The sequence below is a fragment of the Pteropus alecto genome, unplaced genomic scaffold, assembly GCF_000325575.1.
Source record: "Pteropus alecto unplaced genomic scaffold, ASM32557v1 scaffold13, whole genome shotgun sequence".
Classification (NCBI taxonomy): domain Eukaryota; kingdom Metazoa; phylum Chordata; class Mammalia; order Chiroptera; family Pteropodidae; genus Pteropus; species Pteropus alecto.
In genome coordinates this window covers 11,405,922-11,422,606 of record NW_006434373.1, presented here as the reverse complement: position 1 = coordinate 11,422,606, position 16,685 = coordinate 11,405,922, and the positions used below count along the sequence as shown (strand labels likewise).

General features: G+C 37.4%; 1 protein-coding gene across 1 annotated transcript in view; it reads right to left on the bottom strand.

The window, feature by feature from the left end:
- Positions 1-4,407: 4,407 nt before the first annotated feature.
- SLC15A1 (solute carrier family 15 member 1) overlaps positions 4,408-16,685 on the bottom strand; it is a 43,598-nt gene continuing 31,320 nt past the window's right edge. Inside the window, exons 16-23 of the mRNA XM_015587341.2 lie at positions 16,419-16,538; positions 15,224-15,370; positions 14,297-14,346; positions 8,288-8,398; positions 8,054-8,162; positions 7,383-7,526; positions 6,150-6,257; positions 4,408-5,177 (exon numbers count right to left, since the gene is read on the bottom strand). Coding sequence (XP_015442827.1) covers positions 4,992-5,177; positions 6,150-6,257; positions 7,383-7,526; positions 8,054-8,162; positions 8,288-8,398; positions 14,297-14,346; positions 15,224-15,370; positions 16,419-16,538 — 975 coding nt within the window. The 3' untranslated portion in view covers positions 4,408-4,991. The remainder of the gene's footprint in view (positions 5,178-6,149; positions 6,258-7,382; positions 7,527-8,053; positions 8,163-8,287; positions 8,399-14,296; positions 14,347-15,223; positions 15,371-16,418; positions 16,539-16,685) is intronic.

Here is a 16,685-nt window from a genome sequence, read left to right as displayed (position 1 = left end):
TTGCCTGGCTTGCTCCCTTATGCCATTCAGGTCTCTGCTCAAATGTCACCTCCTCAGAGAAGCCCTCCTTGGACATCCCATCTGAAATATCAGCCTTCACCACTCTCCATCTCCTTACTGTTTATTTTTGCTTCATAGTACTTGAAGCACATAGCATCAACACCTGATATATATCAGTTTATCTGGCCTGCATCAATGCCTGGAAAACAGAAGCTTAATAAATATTTTTGAACGAATAAAGAGTGGATGAGGATAGATGTAAAATAATGCAAACTCTGGCATGTCGGAAGTGCTTGATAAATGTTTCTTTCCCAACTGTATACATAAAGCCAGTTGCTTTCACATGTGACCTTGTGACCTACTACTGAGGAAGTGACTCCTGTTGGAATTTGTATGAGTCCCATAGAGAATAAAAGTCCACAAATGCCAATAGCAAGAAAGAAACTTCTAGATATATAAACACCCAGTATCTGATATAGCCTTCTGATATGCATTCATGAAAAATTCCTAATATGATATTTCTGACAATTTACAAAAGCTGTTTGTTGGCGCCACATTTTCCAAAGCACATTCTCTTCTGCCACCTTGTGGCCAAGATGGGAAACTTCCATACCAACAGTTTGCAATGACTTCACTTTGTCAAAAGAAAAGTTCAGGGCTGAGGGGCTTGCCCAGAGCCATTTTGCAAAACACTTTTGGTCATTTGACCAAGTCCAGCTTCTCAAGCTTCCTTTTTTTTTTTTTTTTAAGAAACATGAGAGAACAGAACTACCTCATTAGGTGGCTTCTGCTGGAAGGACGGCTGAGAGAAGTAACTGAGGGTCACCTCCCCAGAACCCAGCTGTGCCTGAACTTTGTCCTCCCACTCTGACACAGTCCCATAATTAACCGGTCACAGCTAGACCCTGATGGTTTGGTCTGGGCACTCAATAAATGCTCATTAACTCCACGACAGCAGGCTTTTTCTATCTTGTACCCCCAGTTACATTAAGCCACATTTAGCCCAGAGCAGGTTACCAAATAATCACCGTTGAAGGAATGAGATAACAACTGCTGGAACTTACAGAGCACTTACACTTACTACACGCCATGCACTGGAGGAAGCCCAAGCACTTTACAGACATCAGCTCCTAAATTAGGGTGACCAACTTGTCCTGGTTTGCCCAAGACTGTCCAGGGAACTGACTCAGTTTCTGACAGACAGGGACAGTCTGTCCCTGTATTTATCAACGCAGGCTGCCATAACAATATACCACACACTTGGGGGCTTAAATAACACAATAGAAATTAATCGTCTTACAGTTCTGGAGGCTGGAAATCCAAGGTCAAGATACCATTATGATTGTTTTCTAGCGAGACCTCTCTTCCTGGCTTTTAGACTGCTGCCTTCTCACTGCAGAGAGAGATCTCCTTTCCTTGTCTAAGGACACGAATTCCATCGTAAGGGCTCACTCACTCACTCCTGGGATGCCTGCTCTGGGTCCTTAGTACTTATTGGACACACATGGGCTGTGACTTTGAGTAGCTGAGTGAGACATACAGTCTCACCTTGTTTTCTTAACTTTGCTTTATTGAGCTTCACAGATGTTACAGTTTTAACAAATTGGAGGCGAGATCCTCCCCCAGCAAAAAGGTTATTACTCGCTTTATTGTGACACTTGCTTTGTGGTAGTCTGGAATCTGCAACGCTTCCCAGGTATGCCTGTACTGAGAACTGTTTGCTTGTAAACCAAACCAAGGACCTGAGTTAAGACTTGTGACTTACTGAAGTTTAGTCTCACTGAAGGCTGGTCTTATCGAAGACTAGAATCCAGGCCGAACAGCAGGGGGCAACAGAGAATGTCATCTCTGCTCAAAGGTGCAGTTTAGGAAAGGGCTCTTGTCACCTTTTGCAGGAAGCTACAAAGCTGGGGAAAACTGTCAAATGAAGTTCTGTGATGGATGGCCTGTACCTCCCTTCTCTCTCTTTCCTGTGGTGATGATGGACAGGGAATGCTTTAGGAGGCCACTATGAAATGGAAACAGTTAAGGGAACTACTCCTCTGTGGAATGGGAATAATAATAGTAATCTACATTATCGGGCTATTGCAAGGATTACATGCTTGTAAACTTCATGAAATAGAGTGCATAACATGCTATGCATGCATAACATGCACATACTCAGTGTCCAACAAAGGTTAACTACCACTGTTTGTCATTTAAAAAAAAAAAAAAAGGGCTACAAAAAATAAAAATTCCAGAATGCATGACAAAAACCTATGGCTAAATGGTCAATAAAAATCAAATTTGAACATACTTTTAGTGAAGTAATTTTATAAAATATAAGATAGATTGCAAAATAAATATTTTAATGTCTTGAAATAAAGAACAGTCACAGAATAAAAAATATTATGGAGAAATGTGTAAACAAAATAAAAATAGGTCACTATGAAAAAGATTTGTATGTACATTATAAATACTGCCCGAAATATTCCAGCCTTTTGATATAAGCGATGAAGTCCTCCTATTTCCAATGAAAACATTTCCATTATCAACATAAGTTGCCATGGTGAATTGTACTTTAACAGTAGCCAGTCTTTCAAGTCAGTGTACTATTTTAATTATACTCTGATTAGCCCAAAACTTAGAGAAAGTCATAAAGCACAAAAAAAATGGGGACCGAGGAAAGGGCAGAAGACCAGAGGTTACTGATTTCTCCTCATCCACCTCTGCCCCATGACATTTGTCATTGTCTAATGTCTCTCATCTAGAACACCGATGTTGGCACCCATCAGCCTTGATTATGTTTAGAAAAAAACGGATAAAAGCTACAGGGAAGATAACTCTGAAAACTCAGTGCTGATGGGCAAAATCCCCAGTTCCCCTCTAAGCCCTGGTCATATCCTTTAAAGGCTAATGCAGATGATGTAGGTGTCATTTCCATCTATATGCAAAGCAATCTACAGTGTTAACATCAGAGTTGATAGAGGGGCGTGCCTCCACTCAAATATTTTTAAGTCTATTGTATGGCAGACACCCACAAAGGATTTTTAAGACCTCGGAATGTCTAGTGTTCTGTTTGTTTCGCAAGAGAAAGAAATAAGATCTAAAAGGTCCAGAGCGGCCCAAACTTACCCAGAGGCTCAAGAGAAGTTAGGACTAGAATATCTCTTGAGGGTTTAGGATTAGTTCTCTTTTGATTATTGACAAGAGATGAGTAATGAAAACATCGCTCAACTGTAACTGTTGGTTTCCCCCAACAAAGGAGCAGATGGAAAGAAGTTAGAGGGTAGAAACAATGGGAGAGACATTAGGCATCCCTTATAGCTAGTGTTTTATACTAGAGTTCATTACTTAGGCTCATCAAATCGTTACTGAATGTTCAGTTCTCTGCCCCTTCCATCTCACTCCTCATAGCCCAAGAAGTTTAAGACATTTGGCACGTAGAGGACTACCACGTTCTGGAGACTGAATGTGGAACAGGGCACATACAGAGCTTTCAGTCTAGGGAAAGCTAGAGAGTTACGATACACTGAGGAATGTGGATAGGGAAACTCTTGGAGGAAGTAGCTTGAATCCTGAAAATAAGAGAGCTGAGCCAGACAGAAGTAGAGGGTGAGCAGTGCTAAATGTCTTAGGAACTGATTTTTTTTTTTTTTGCCTTCGACTTGGAAGTAAGAACTCAATGCATTCCAGGAACTAGAAGAAACTTGATGTTGGCTGGATCAGAGTATGCAAAGAGAATGGAAATACGTCCAGAGGAAAAAGAGCCATATGGGCCCCAGTTAAGGAATGAGCATTGATCCTAAGAATGGGGAAAATTTTCAATAAGGTTCGATCATTCCATTTGCATTTCTCGCTTTGGACTTTGAGTCTTTTTCTTCATTCCATCTCCACAGGTCAATGATGAGCTTGTGCATGAAGCATCTTAGAGGTCCAACGTGGGTCCTTCCTCTTAATCCAGGAACCAGTTCCAACATTCAGAGTTATGTACAAGTTTGTCTAAGAATAGTTGCTTGTTTGTTTAGGAATAGCAAAGTAGACTCATTCTGGGTCTGAAACTTGGAAATGGTTAAATGATTAATACAGGACGAATTAGGCAGTAAGTGTTTGTAATGTTTTAGAGGAATTTTTATTCAAGCAGAAAAATGTTCATGAGTATTGAGAAAAACACTTTAAGATGATAAATATACACATAGGAAGATCCTGGTAAGAAAAGAGAAATGTAGATATACACATCCTTGGGGAAAATAGGAACAGGAAGAAATAAATCTCAATATTTCATGTTCCTGGAATTTATTATATGTGGGTGTTTCTTTTGTTCATGCTTTTATCAACTTCTTATGAAATTTTAATGAGTGTGCAGTTTCAATAATCAGGAAACATGTTAAGGATTTTTTACCCTACCCAAAGACACATAGACACTTATTCTTAAGAACAAGAGTTTATTTCATATCATTGAAACTCCAAAAATCATTACTGGCTTTTGTCTGAGTGATTTTTTGAGTTGTACATAATTTAAAAAGAGGCGGGGACTGGAAAAACAAAAGAAAAAACAAAAGGAAAAGGTTAATACTAGCTGATGCTGCTATCCCAAAGCCTATCAATTCACTTTCACATTGTCTCGTGCCCCATTTAGCATCGTTTTCATAAAGTGTTAGAATGCAAAAAATATGGAACTTTGCCACCCTTTCAAAAAATTAAGTTAGTCCAAAATAACTTCATCTATGTGGTAGGAAAGGAGTTAAATGCAGGATATGCTCTCAGAGTTGTAAAAGAGTGTGTGTGTGTGTGTACTCATGTACACTTTAAATAAGACTTCTCTTAAAATAAAAAAGGCTTTTTCCAGTTTTAGTTTCAATGATGGTTTCTTAGAAAATAGCCTTCTTGGTTTGGTTCACAATTCTGAAGTCTTCCCCATTAGGGGCCATATTACAGAGTGTCCTGCCACCTGGGGACAGAAGTCAGGGCCTGTTCTGGGCCCAATCCATCCTCCACTTGCTTGCTGACATTCACATCTGTGTGTGCGAGACGGGATCCAATGTGTAATATGGGTTTTCCGGGTTCTTTTTCTCTTCATCCTTATCAAACCTAGCTTCGATCTCTGCCGGATTGACATAAGTATAGAATCGAGCCATGATGGCAAAGATGACACAGACAACCAGTAGCAACGCAGCAAACAGAATGTACTCAGCCCACTTTGAAGAAGTTGGAGTTGGAGCAAGAAAAAAACAGAAACAATACAAGTTATGTAGTGTATATGGCATGGGTATATTTTCTTGCTGTGTCCGGATGGAAGGTGCTTTTAAATTAAATTGTTATAGAAAATTGGTAGGCCACCGCCATAAATGTCATGGTCAGTTGTTGCCACAGATACAGAAGGGCCAGTTTTTCTTGAATGTGTGAGTTTAAAGATAACATTTTTTTTTTTTTTAAATAGCACTGGAATGCAGAAATACAAGACTTTGGGAAGATGAGAGAAAATTTCTGAAAAACCCAAGTCTTAAGGCAGGTAGCTGGCCCCCGGAAGGATGGAGACCAAGAGAGCACCAGGCAGCACTCTTGAAAGGAAAAGAACCTGATGGACTGTTTGCAGTTGACTCCTGTCTTATTTCTCCGCAGTGCCTTGAGGTCATGAGCATGCAGATGCTTTGGTGGGACCCAGCAGGGGAAGTGGTGAAATTGATGGGCTCAGGTAAGAGACAACTCCCTTAGGAGGTAGATATGTTAATGTGCTGAAGGAGGGAGCTTAAGTATCATAAAAAGCCCTTACTTTATTGTAGCTGGAAATATTACAACCACCTTTATAATGGCTTTAACTTTAGGTATTATGACAGTTTCTAGATAACATGTCTGGTTTGAGACCATTAAGTTGCATTCACTGAAGCTGGGAAAGTCTTTTCTTTGATAGTAAACCGCATTAAGGTGTATGCACGTTAACCCAATCTGGTTATGTTGTTTGTCAATTTGCAACTGTGTAACACAGTGAAAATAAGAATCAGCACATGCTTGGCCTGAAGACCATTTTGTAACTGCCCTATCTGGCTGGCCTGGCAGTTTTATTCAGCCACTAGCTGAGATGACTATGTATGTGTAGATGGCTAGGGAGGGTCATCATGATGACCATTAATAGCACAGAGATACATACAATCTCCTTTTCCAGCCCATACCTGTTCATTGAACTGGCCTGCCTCTGCCACGATAAGCACTATGATGTTGCCAACAGCCACTGTCAATAGCCATCCTGCTTGAAGCACCGACTTCATGTTGGAAGGAGCCTGAGGAAGCAAAGAGAATCCCAAACTAGATATCAACCTTAGCAGCAGTACACAACTCACCGAGGCATTCCGTTAAAGGGTCTACCCTAAGAAATGCACATTAAAATTCAGGCTGGTTTAAATGTAAAAGGGATAATTGCTCGGATAGTCAGATACCCCAAATTCTCAAGTTGCAGGAACATACAAAGATTCCTTTTTCACTCTCCACATACTTGCCAAGTTGCCGTCCTAGTTAAACGAACAAATCTACAGATGAACTGATTCTGTTTCTACAGAAGAGTGTCCAAGCGAAGCCACCCAGCAGGGCACCTCTTCCCCACACAGGAGGCTGCTTTCTGAGCCTTGAGTGTGCTCTTCTGTGAGCTTTTTTGACACGTCTCCAAAACCTCTCTTTAAACTCTTGTCACCTATGTTAGAGTAATCTCCTTTATTAGACTGTGAGGTCACTGCAGAAAGGGATTATTCAGTTCACATTTACAATCTTTACTGCAAAACTTTACTGCCAAAAAGGTGCTAGATATTGTGGGGATGCAAAACTACTATAACTGTAGTTCTGATAAAATCATTTATCGAAATTAAGAAATTAAGCTCTAAATCAGATATCAGCAAAATTTGCCTCATTAGTGTAATATACATAAAATCAACAATATGTATTTTTTTTTTGTCTTTTAAAAGCTAGGCCTTAATCAGTGTTTATTAGAAGCTACAGAGAGACCTCAACTGAACCTTAAGGATAATGAGGCCACAGACCTGGAAATGAGCACTATTATGACTTACGACTCGCGGATACCATCTGGTCGTTTCAGAAAGCAGTCTACTGACTATTAGGATCTGGTGACAATCAATATAGTTTTTCCTACTTAGGACTATAAACCTCGGTTTATGACTGTGGGGATACAGACACATATGATACATGTACTCACGAAGCTAAACAGTACTATTCTTAGTCAATAAAGACAAGACTTGGTGATCTCAAAAACCTCATTTGGTAGAACCTACCAGAATGCTTTCTAGAATTATTTAAAACTCTAACTATATAGCTACCCCAGATTTACATGAAGTCCCAGCAGCATTTTTGAAAGCAGGGGTGTAGGGCGAGGCTGGTGAAAACAATGAAAAAGAAACCTGAGAATAGGAGAACTCCAATCCTGTGACAGAGAAAACGACCTCGCCGCAGGTGAGAAGGAAATACTGCGGGATTTGCAGAGCTATGTTAACTGTGTTGGGTGAAATATCTTCAAACATCTTCGGTTCGGGGCAGCCATCACTCTAAACCAATGAGGTGAAAGTGAGAAGAAGACATTAAAATCGAGATCACTTCTAAAATAAAAATTGCTCAAACAGGCAAATTGAGTTTGGACTTCTAGGGTTACATCGTATGGTTATCAAGTATACATTTTCAATGTAAATACACAACACTACATTTTATACTTGTGATGGCCTTTGGTGAGATTTGAAAGTATCTTCACTAGTGTCTTCCTCTTAAATAAGAGAGTAGATTGGTAGTCAGGTATGTTTAAAACATTGCCATCTCTTTGAACTAAAAGCATCAGATACTGGTCAATGTGAACTTTTTAATAAGAGTTAAGTCAGTCTGTTCAGTCTCATTCTAATGGTGAACTTAAGTCAATGATAAGTTAAAGACTTGGCGATGAACTGAATTAATTCTAAACCTATTTAAAATACACATCCAAATACCACTCTAGTTAAATCATTACTCTAGCCTAAGTGTTTGAGAGGACTCAGATCAAGAAAGTCTGAGTAGAACTTCTGATATGATGGAATGAGTTACTAACCTTCCTTGTGATTACATAGGTATTTGCACTACCGAATTCAAGGTTGGATGATTCAAAAGAATTTCTACACTGTTCTGAAATCCCTGCTAGGCTTAGTGTGAAGGTTTTTCTATGGGGGAAAAAAAAAGAATATAGGTTAACATTCTTGTTATTAAAAAGCTTAAATGTATTATTCAAACAAAAAAGACCTGAAATCCTTGAACTTGGTACAGGGTGTCCAGTATAGGTACTTACTTGCCAGAAGAGAAAAACTGATATTCACTGCCAGTGTGAGGGGCGATGTTTATATAAACTTTCCCATCATCCATTGTGACATTTAAAGTCTCATTTAAAGCATTTACAAATCTGAAACAGAAAACCATGTATCTTGTGACTGGACTGTGGAATGATTTGTTCTAAGTCACATATGTGCACCGGAAGTTGGTCTATCAGAACGAATTTAAGGTGTTTACAGAAGATTTTTAGAATAAAGGCAGAAAGTAAGCAACTCCAGACTTGTCCTTGCTCATCCGCTCATGAGAACACATCTAAAAAAGAATTTGTTTAACATGGTTAAATGCCAGGAACTATTCAAAGTACTTTGTAACTAGGAACTATTTCAATGATGTTTTGGGATGTTAAGTATGGACCGAAATAGGTGATGATTGATTCCCCTTCAAGAAGGCAGCCATGCCTTTGTTCTTTGCTTCAGAAGCTTTAGAACTAAAGTGGTGAAGGACCAAAAACAGAAGTTGCTGAGAACCTAAAAGACAGCCTCTGACTGGGGCTTCTTTTTGGGGGTTGGTGAAGGAAGCCCATTTATTTCCTTTACCTCTAAAGAGGAGCCTGGGACAGGGAGGCACTCCAAGGACTGGCGAGGAAGAAGTGGACCAGCCCAGCAATCAGAAATGGTTTTGAGGAATTCCCTTCGGGTGGAAGAGAACAGTGCCTGCAGGTCCTGGAGTGACAGTGACCAGCACCACGCTGGAATAGAGCTAGGAATGGAATGCCCCAAAAGACTTCTAGTTTCTGCAAAATCCCCAAGCCCAAGCTTCACATGGAACCAGCTGAACTGTTTGCCTTCAAGGGACCATATAGGTGGTGACAGTGTGGGCAGATGACTACAGATCCCTTCCTTAAATGTCTCAGGCTATAGAAGACCCTTACGTTCTTATACTACCCCAGGGAGAAGGGTGCTGCCCAAAATAACACCAGCTCATTTTTCCTACCAAATAGATGAGTGAAGATTTACAGTAGACTATCCAATTTAGAGAATAAGAGGTACTAATAGAGTACATCTAAGTATAGAAAATAATAACTTAACTTCTATATCCTTAAAATGTGTGGACAAGTTTCATCAACTTATGGCAACAAGTAATGCCGGTAAAAATCTAAGGACTGGAAGAACATCTCTATGAATTAAACTCAGGTCATGATGTCCCTGGATATTCAACTTGGTATAGTTTGATAAGTTATTAATATAGAAAACTCAAACTGACAGGCAGAATTAATACTGCTCCAAACTGTAAAAGCTACTCTTGTCAAAGATTAAGATGAACCACTCAAAAAAAGACAGTGGGAAGAGTATGAAGTTAAGCAGTAGACCTTTCAGCCTAGGTCCTGGCTTTATCACTTATAAGCCATAAGACTCTGAATAAATCCCACTCTTAGACCTATTACTTATCTGACATCTCTCAGGCTGGTACAAATACCAAAAAGGTTGAAAATAATCTCAAAAAAAAAAAAATGTGCAACATCACACACATCACACGTGTTTTCATATGCACACACAGAAAATAGTAGAGCATAAGCAGCAAACATACTCTGAGTGCTTTGAAGGGTGAGGAGAGCAGAGAGTCAAAATCTATTGTGCTCTTATAGTTTTGGATCCTAGGGTCCCATTAAGGCTAAAGTTAGCTTAGGTCTCTTAGGAATATCAGGATCTAAGACTACAAAGTGATCATGGAATGAGGTATGGAGAATGAAAACCAGCTTAGAAAATGACAAGATGGGACCAGTTCCTTAAAGAACAACCAAGAGGCTAAGAGATTTGTTCCTTCTCATATTTACAAATAAAATGGCTTTGTGAGATAGATTCACATACTACGAAATTCACCCATTTAAAGGGTACAATTCAGTGGCTTTAGTATGTCCGCAGGGTTGTGCAACCATCACAACAATCTAATTTTTGTCAAAGAGAAACTCAATGCCCTTTAGCAGTGACTCTCCATGCTGCCTGACTGCAGTCCTTGGCAACCACTAATCTGCTCTGTTTCTACGGATTTGCTTGCCATTTCATGTAAATGGAATCGTACTGTATGGGGTCTTTTGTGTCTGGCTTCTTTCACTTAGTATAATGTTTTTAAGGTGCATTCATGTTATAGCATATACCAGCACTTCCTTTTTATGGCTGAATAAAATTCCATTGTACGAATATACCATAGTTCATCAGTAGATGGGCATTTGAATTGTTTCCACATTTTGTCTGTTGTGAGTAGTGATGCTATGAATATTCAACTAAAATTTTTTGGGTGGACATATATTTTCATTTTGAGGGGTATATACCTAAGAGTGAAATTGCTGGATGATATGGTAAATATGTTTAACATTTTGAGGAACAGTTTTTCAAAGTGGCTACATTTCCACCAGCAGTTTATAAGGATTCAGATTTATCCACATACTCACCAACACTTATTATCTGTTTGTTTTAAAATTAGAGCCCAGTGAGTGTGATGTGGTATCTCATTGTAGTTTTGATTTGCATTAGGCGAATCATAGCCATCTCTAATGACTAATGATGTTAGGAAACTTTTCATATGCTTTTGGGCATTTGTGTATTTTCTTTGGAAAAATATCAATTCAAATACTTTGCCCCTTTAAAAAACTGGGTTATTTGTCCTTTTATTATTGACTTATAAGAATTCTTTATATATTCATCATGTCTCTTATCAGATATATAATTTTCAAATATTTTCTCTCATTCTGAGTTGTCTTTTTACTTTCCTGATGATAACATTTGTAGCACAAAAGTTTTCAATTTTGATGAAGCCCAAGCTGTTGTTGTTGTTATTATTATTTTGTTGCTTGTGCTTGTGGTTTCATATCTAAGAAACCATTGCCTAACCCAAGTCACGAAGGCTTACTCCTATTATTCTTCTATGAATTTTATTGTCGTCGTTATACTAGGTTTATGATCCACTGAGTTAATTTTTGTGTATGGTATCAGGTAGCCAAGGTCTAACTTCAGTCTTTTGTGTGTGGATTTCCAGTTGTTCCAGCATCATTTGTTAAAACCTTCACAATTTTTTAAATTGAGTTTTCTTTTTGAATCTACTTACGGCCAATTATGCCTCGCCCTCTCTTCCTCCTTAAAGTATCTTTATCAGTATGACAGTTATGAAAACCAAGATTGAAATAAACTAAACTTACAACCAGGCTCATGCATAGCTTTTTTCAAATCCTTAAACTGAGATTTCTTTTAGAAATGAATGATGCATACAATCACATTATCTACACTAATGATTTTTGTAAGACACTGGTGTTTTTTTTTGCTTTTATTATCCTATTTATATTTCTTTTTTGTATTACTTGTGATGCACATATGAATTTGGTATAGTAGTTTATATATAATTTATAAAAGATATCATAGTCATTGTGGGTGCATGCTCAAAATATTTTTATTGAATGTGATAAAAGGTTTAAAGACCACTTCCCTAACTTTCCATACGTGGACAAAGAAACACATGTGAATGAGGATTGTGGCATTGTTTGGAAAAATGGGAATAACCTAAATTTCCTTGAGTAGAGAAATAGGTAAATAAAAATGTGGTATATCCATGCAATGTAATATTATACAGTGGTTTGAGTGCATGGATAAGGGATATATATATCAATATGGCAAAATATTAAAATAATATTTTATATTATTTATATTATTTCAGAATGACATTCACAGGATAATAACACATTATTTAAAAACATGCCAAAAACATATTTATAGATACATATGTATGTTGTAATATGTAACATTAAAAAATGCATGAAAAAGATCAATATTAAGTTCTCGATCAGTTTTTGACTGCAGTATTGCCACTTTATTTAAAAGGCTCTGTTTAGGGTAGTCTATTTAAATCTTGTAACTTACAGAAACCACATAATTAAAAGGACACCATTTTGCTTAAAATTTTGTGTAATCTTTCTTTAATTCAAGATTTCTCAGAAATCTTACTTCTTGAAATTCTTGAACTTGTTCTGTTTATCAATTAGTTTCTGACTAGTTGTTCAGAACTTCCCCTTTTTCTATGGGTTGTCTCCTGGATAGTACTGGAATAATAAAACCTTGGATCTATTAAGGATTTGATGTTTTAATGAAAAGAAAAAAGTTTCTGGTGTATCTTTTACCACGCGGGTAGGTTGGTGGGGGTAGTGTTGCTGATTTCATGGGTCCTTCTTTCCCAAGATCTCAACAAAGACAATTAAAAAAAAAAAAAGTAGTGTTAACAGCATCGGAAGAAATGATACCGCAACTCAAAGTGTCCAAAGTGTCCAAAGTTAGGAGACATTTCTGAAGAAATCAAACAGTGGGTTCTGAGGCACGAAAGCACACTTTGAGGTACAAAGGAAATCCGAGAGGCACGTCCAGCTTTGCATTCAGAATCAAATACAAAGATCAGGAAAAGGCCCAGTGACCGTCATCAGCGTATTTCCTTCCACAGCTGATGGGGCAGAGGTGGTATGCGCATGTGTATGAGACAGAGGAACAATCCAGAACACACAAAAGAAGGTGTTATGGACTGAACTGTGTCCCCCTTCAAATTCATGTGATGGAATCCTAACCCTCGGCACTTCAGAATGACTGTATTAAGTAAAATAAGGTCATTAGGGTGGACTTAAATCCTTTTGGTATTGTCAGTTAAAAAAACATATTATAGCCATCCACGAAACTCACTGTGGTTTTAACTTATATTTCCTTAATGGCCAATGATGTTGAACATCTTTTCACGTGTTAATTTGCCATTTGTATATCTTTTTTTGGTAAAATGTCCATTAAAATCTTTTGCTCTGTTTTTTAACTGGGTTATTTTCTTATTATTTGAGTTTTGAGTATGATAAATTCTTTGTCACGTATGTAATTTATAAATATTTTCTACTGGTATGTAGCCTACCCTTTCATTCTCTTAACAGCAAGATTTACAGAACGAATGCTTTTAGTTTGGATAAAATCTAATTTATCAAAATTTTCACATATGTGAAATTTTTTTATAACATATATAATTGAATTATATAGACAATAGAATATTACTCAGCCATTAAAAAAAAAGAAGGAAATCCTGTCATTGTGACAGCATGGAGGGCATTATGCTAAGTTTATTTCACTTAGCATAAGTGAAATAAACTTAGCATAGGGTATTGCTTATATGTGGAATAAAAAAAAATATTTGAATAAACTCATAGAAAGAGAGTAGAATGGTGGTTGCCAGGGCCTGGGGGGTGGGAAATGGGATATTGATTAAAGGGTGCAAACTTACAGTTCTAAGACGAATAAGCTCTGAGGATTTAATGTACAACATGGTGACTGTAGTTAATAACACTGTATTATTGTATACTTGAAATTTGCTAAGAGATTAGATCTTAAGCATTCTTATCACACACACAAAAAAAGGTTTACTGTGAGGTGATGAATGTATTAACTTGACTGTAGTAAGTACTTCACAATGTATACACATATCATCAAATCATCACATTGTATACTTTATTATATACAATTTTATTTATCAATTATAACTCAATAAAACTGGAAAATCATAAACAACAACAAAAACAATGTTATGATTTAATAAGAATTTCACTAAACTCGTAGATTGATTTGGGAAAAATTGACGTCTTTACTATATTAAGTCTTCTAATCAACAAACTCAGCATATCTCTCCATTTATTTAGCCCTTCATTGATTTCTTTCATAAGCCTTTTTCAATTTCAACTCATGAATCCTGTATATTTTTTATTAGGCTTATAACTAGTATTTCATCTTTTTTGGGAGCTATTATAAATATGCTTTTTCTACATCAATTGATATGATGATATGAATTTTCTTCTTTAGCTTATTAAGATAATGGATTATACCGATTGATTTTTTTGAATATTGAACCAGCCTTACCTTCTTGGGATAAACCTCATATCCTTGTTACAGTTGGACTTTATTATGGGTATGCATTACTTCCAAAAGAAGCTGATGTAACTTAATTCTTAAAGAAATATACACACCTGACTCCATTTTCTCCTTTTTCTGGTTTCTGGTTAAGGCCATCCTTCACCTGAGAAAGAAAATATTTTCAAATCGAATCCATTAGAATATGTTTAGATTACCATTTTAGGCTTTGAGAAGGAGAATGATGTTGACATTTATTCTGGGAGCTAAGGGCATAATGATACATTTGCTGGGCTCCATTCCTCAGCGCTGTGTTTGTTCGTTTGTTTGTTTTTTGTTTGTTTTGAAGTTAACGTGAGTCTCTACAATTTTTGATATTTGCTTTCCAGTGGTTCCACAGAATACCGCTTTCCAAGAATTTAGAACAAGCCATTCAACAGCTCTCTAATTAAACACATGACCCAGAATTCTTAATTCTATATTGCAGTGCTATAGAAGCTCACCTTACACAACACCCACAATGCCTTCATTTAGTTCAAGTACACCTTCAGAGCTTCTTTATATGCTGAATGGCTTATTTAGATACCCATATTTTGTCATTAAATATTTTATATGTGTTTTTTTGCTTTTACTTGATATATTCACTATTTTTTTTCAGAAACTGTTCTAATTTTCTAATTACTCAGTGCAAATATTTAAAATTAATATAATTAAAGATATATTTTAAACTTTATCTCAAGAACTCACTGAAAATGCATATACATGCTCACATGCATTTACTCTGTGTGACTTGTGTACACACACACACACACATGCACACACCATGCTCAAAAAATTCTTCTTTAAAAAAATTTTAAGATTAACTCTTCCCATCCACCAATAGAACTTTTATTGGCGGTCAATTGACTTGTGTCCTTGAAGAAGGAATTGAGGATTACCAAATGTAATACTACATAGGAGTAAAACAAAGTCACACCACGAAAAGACTATGTTTTTAACATCACAAATAGGAAAGAGTCAGATGTAGGTGTCCAGCTACTTACCAGCTGGTAATGATTGGGGGCCCACACTAGAAGGGTGTAGCGATTGCCCTTCTCAAAGGTATTATTTACTGTAGTGATTGATGATCCAGCAGAAGAAACGTTTATCTTGTTCAGTTTGTCCGTATCCAAAGTTATAAAATTATTTGTCTACAATGGGGGAAGAGGAGTCATAGTGAATACCACAGAGGCTTGCTCTGCACTGTGTAACTGAACACTGTCATGACATATGATTTGATATTCCCAGTGCATATTCATACACATCTAAAAATGCCGTGGGAGAGCTGGCATTAGTTTGTCTCCGTCCCCCACCACCCTTATAGACTCTGCCATAAAGTTGTTTAGTATTACCACAGGAATTATACCTTTCATTTAGCATTTTACTTTTATTTTGTTTTATAAAATAAATGTCATTGGACAAAGTACAGCATCAGGGGAAAAGCAACAGCCCTAGAAATAATCAATGCTGGGCTACCCCAACCATCAGGAGTTGAACTTTGTTTCTTAAAAATTATTAGTTTCATGGAATCTAAGGTGGTGGTTCTCAACCATGTCTAAACAGGAGCGAGACCAGTTCAATCAAAATCTGTGGGGTTGGGACGCATATCAGAATTTTCAAAGTTCTCCAGGTGAGTCCAATATGGACTCAAGGTTGAGACCCTCTAATCCAGACCAATGACTATCCATATTAGGGTTTTCCAATCTCAGCACTACTGACATTTGGGGCCAGATAATTCTTGTTGTGGGGAGCTATATGTCAGCATTCCCGGCTTCTACAAAGGAGATGCCAATAGCATACTCTCAGTTGTGACAATGAAAAATATCTCCAGAGATTGTCAAATGTCTTTTAATGGGGCAAAATTGGCCCTGGTAGAGAACCACTCACCCAGATCTTGCTATTTCAAGTGTGGTTCCATGTACTGGAAGCAGCAATATCATCTGAGAACTTGTTAAAAATGCAGCATTTCAGAACTTCTGATGAATAATCTGCATTTTAACAAGCTCTCCAGGTGATTCCTAGGCACATTAAAGTTTGAGGTGCACTGGTCTAGAGTGAAAACAAAAGGAGATCAAGATACTAAGACATTTCATATCTGGGCTCTCTCGGTATTTATAGAAAGACCAAGATCGGCATCTGCAAATCTTATTATAACTCAGGTCAGAAGAGGAAAAGAAAATTGCATCTCCTTCTACTTACTTGAGACAGTGGGTCAAGTGTCACCGTTTGTCCAGGAAAAAATATAGTCATGTTATTATTTCCTATATTCATTACTTTAATTTGGAATTCATTTCCTTTGGGGAAGACTGGAAGAGTTTTCTGAGCAAAATGAAAGATAATTGGCAGTGAGGTCTTCAGTCTGTATTGAAGATAATCTTAAGCATGGCATTAGTGTCACTTTCCTTCCAGCCACGGAAAGCCGTGCTAGCTGAGAGATGCTAAATACTTCCCACAAACCTTTTCCCT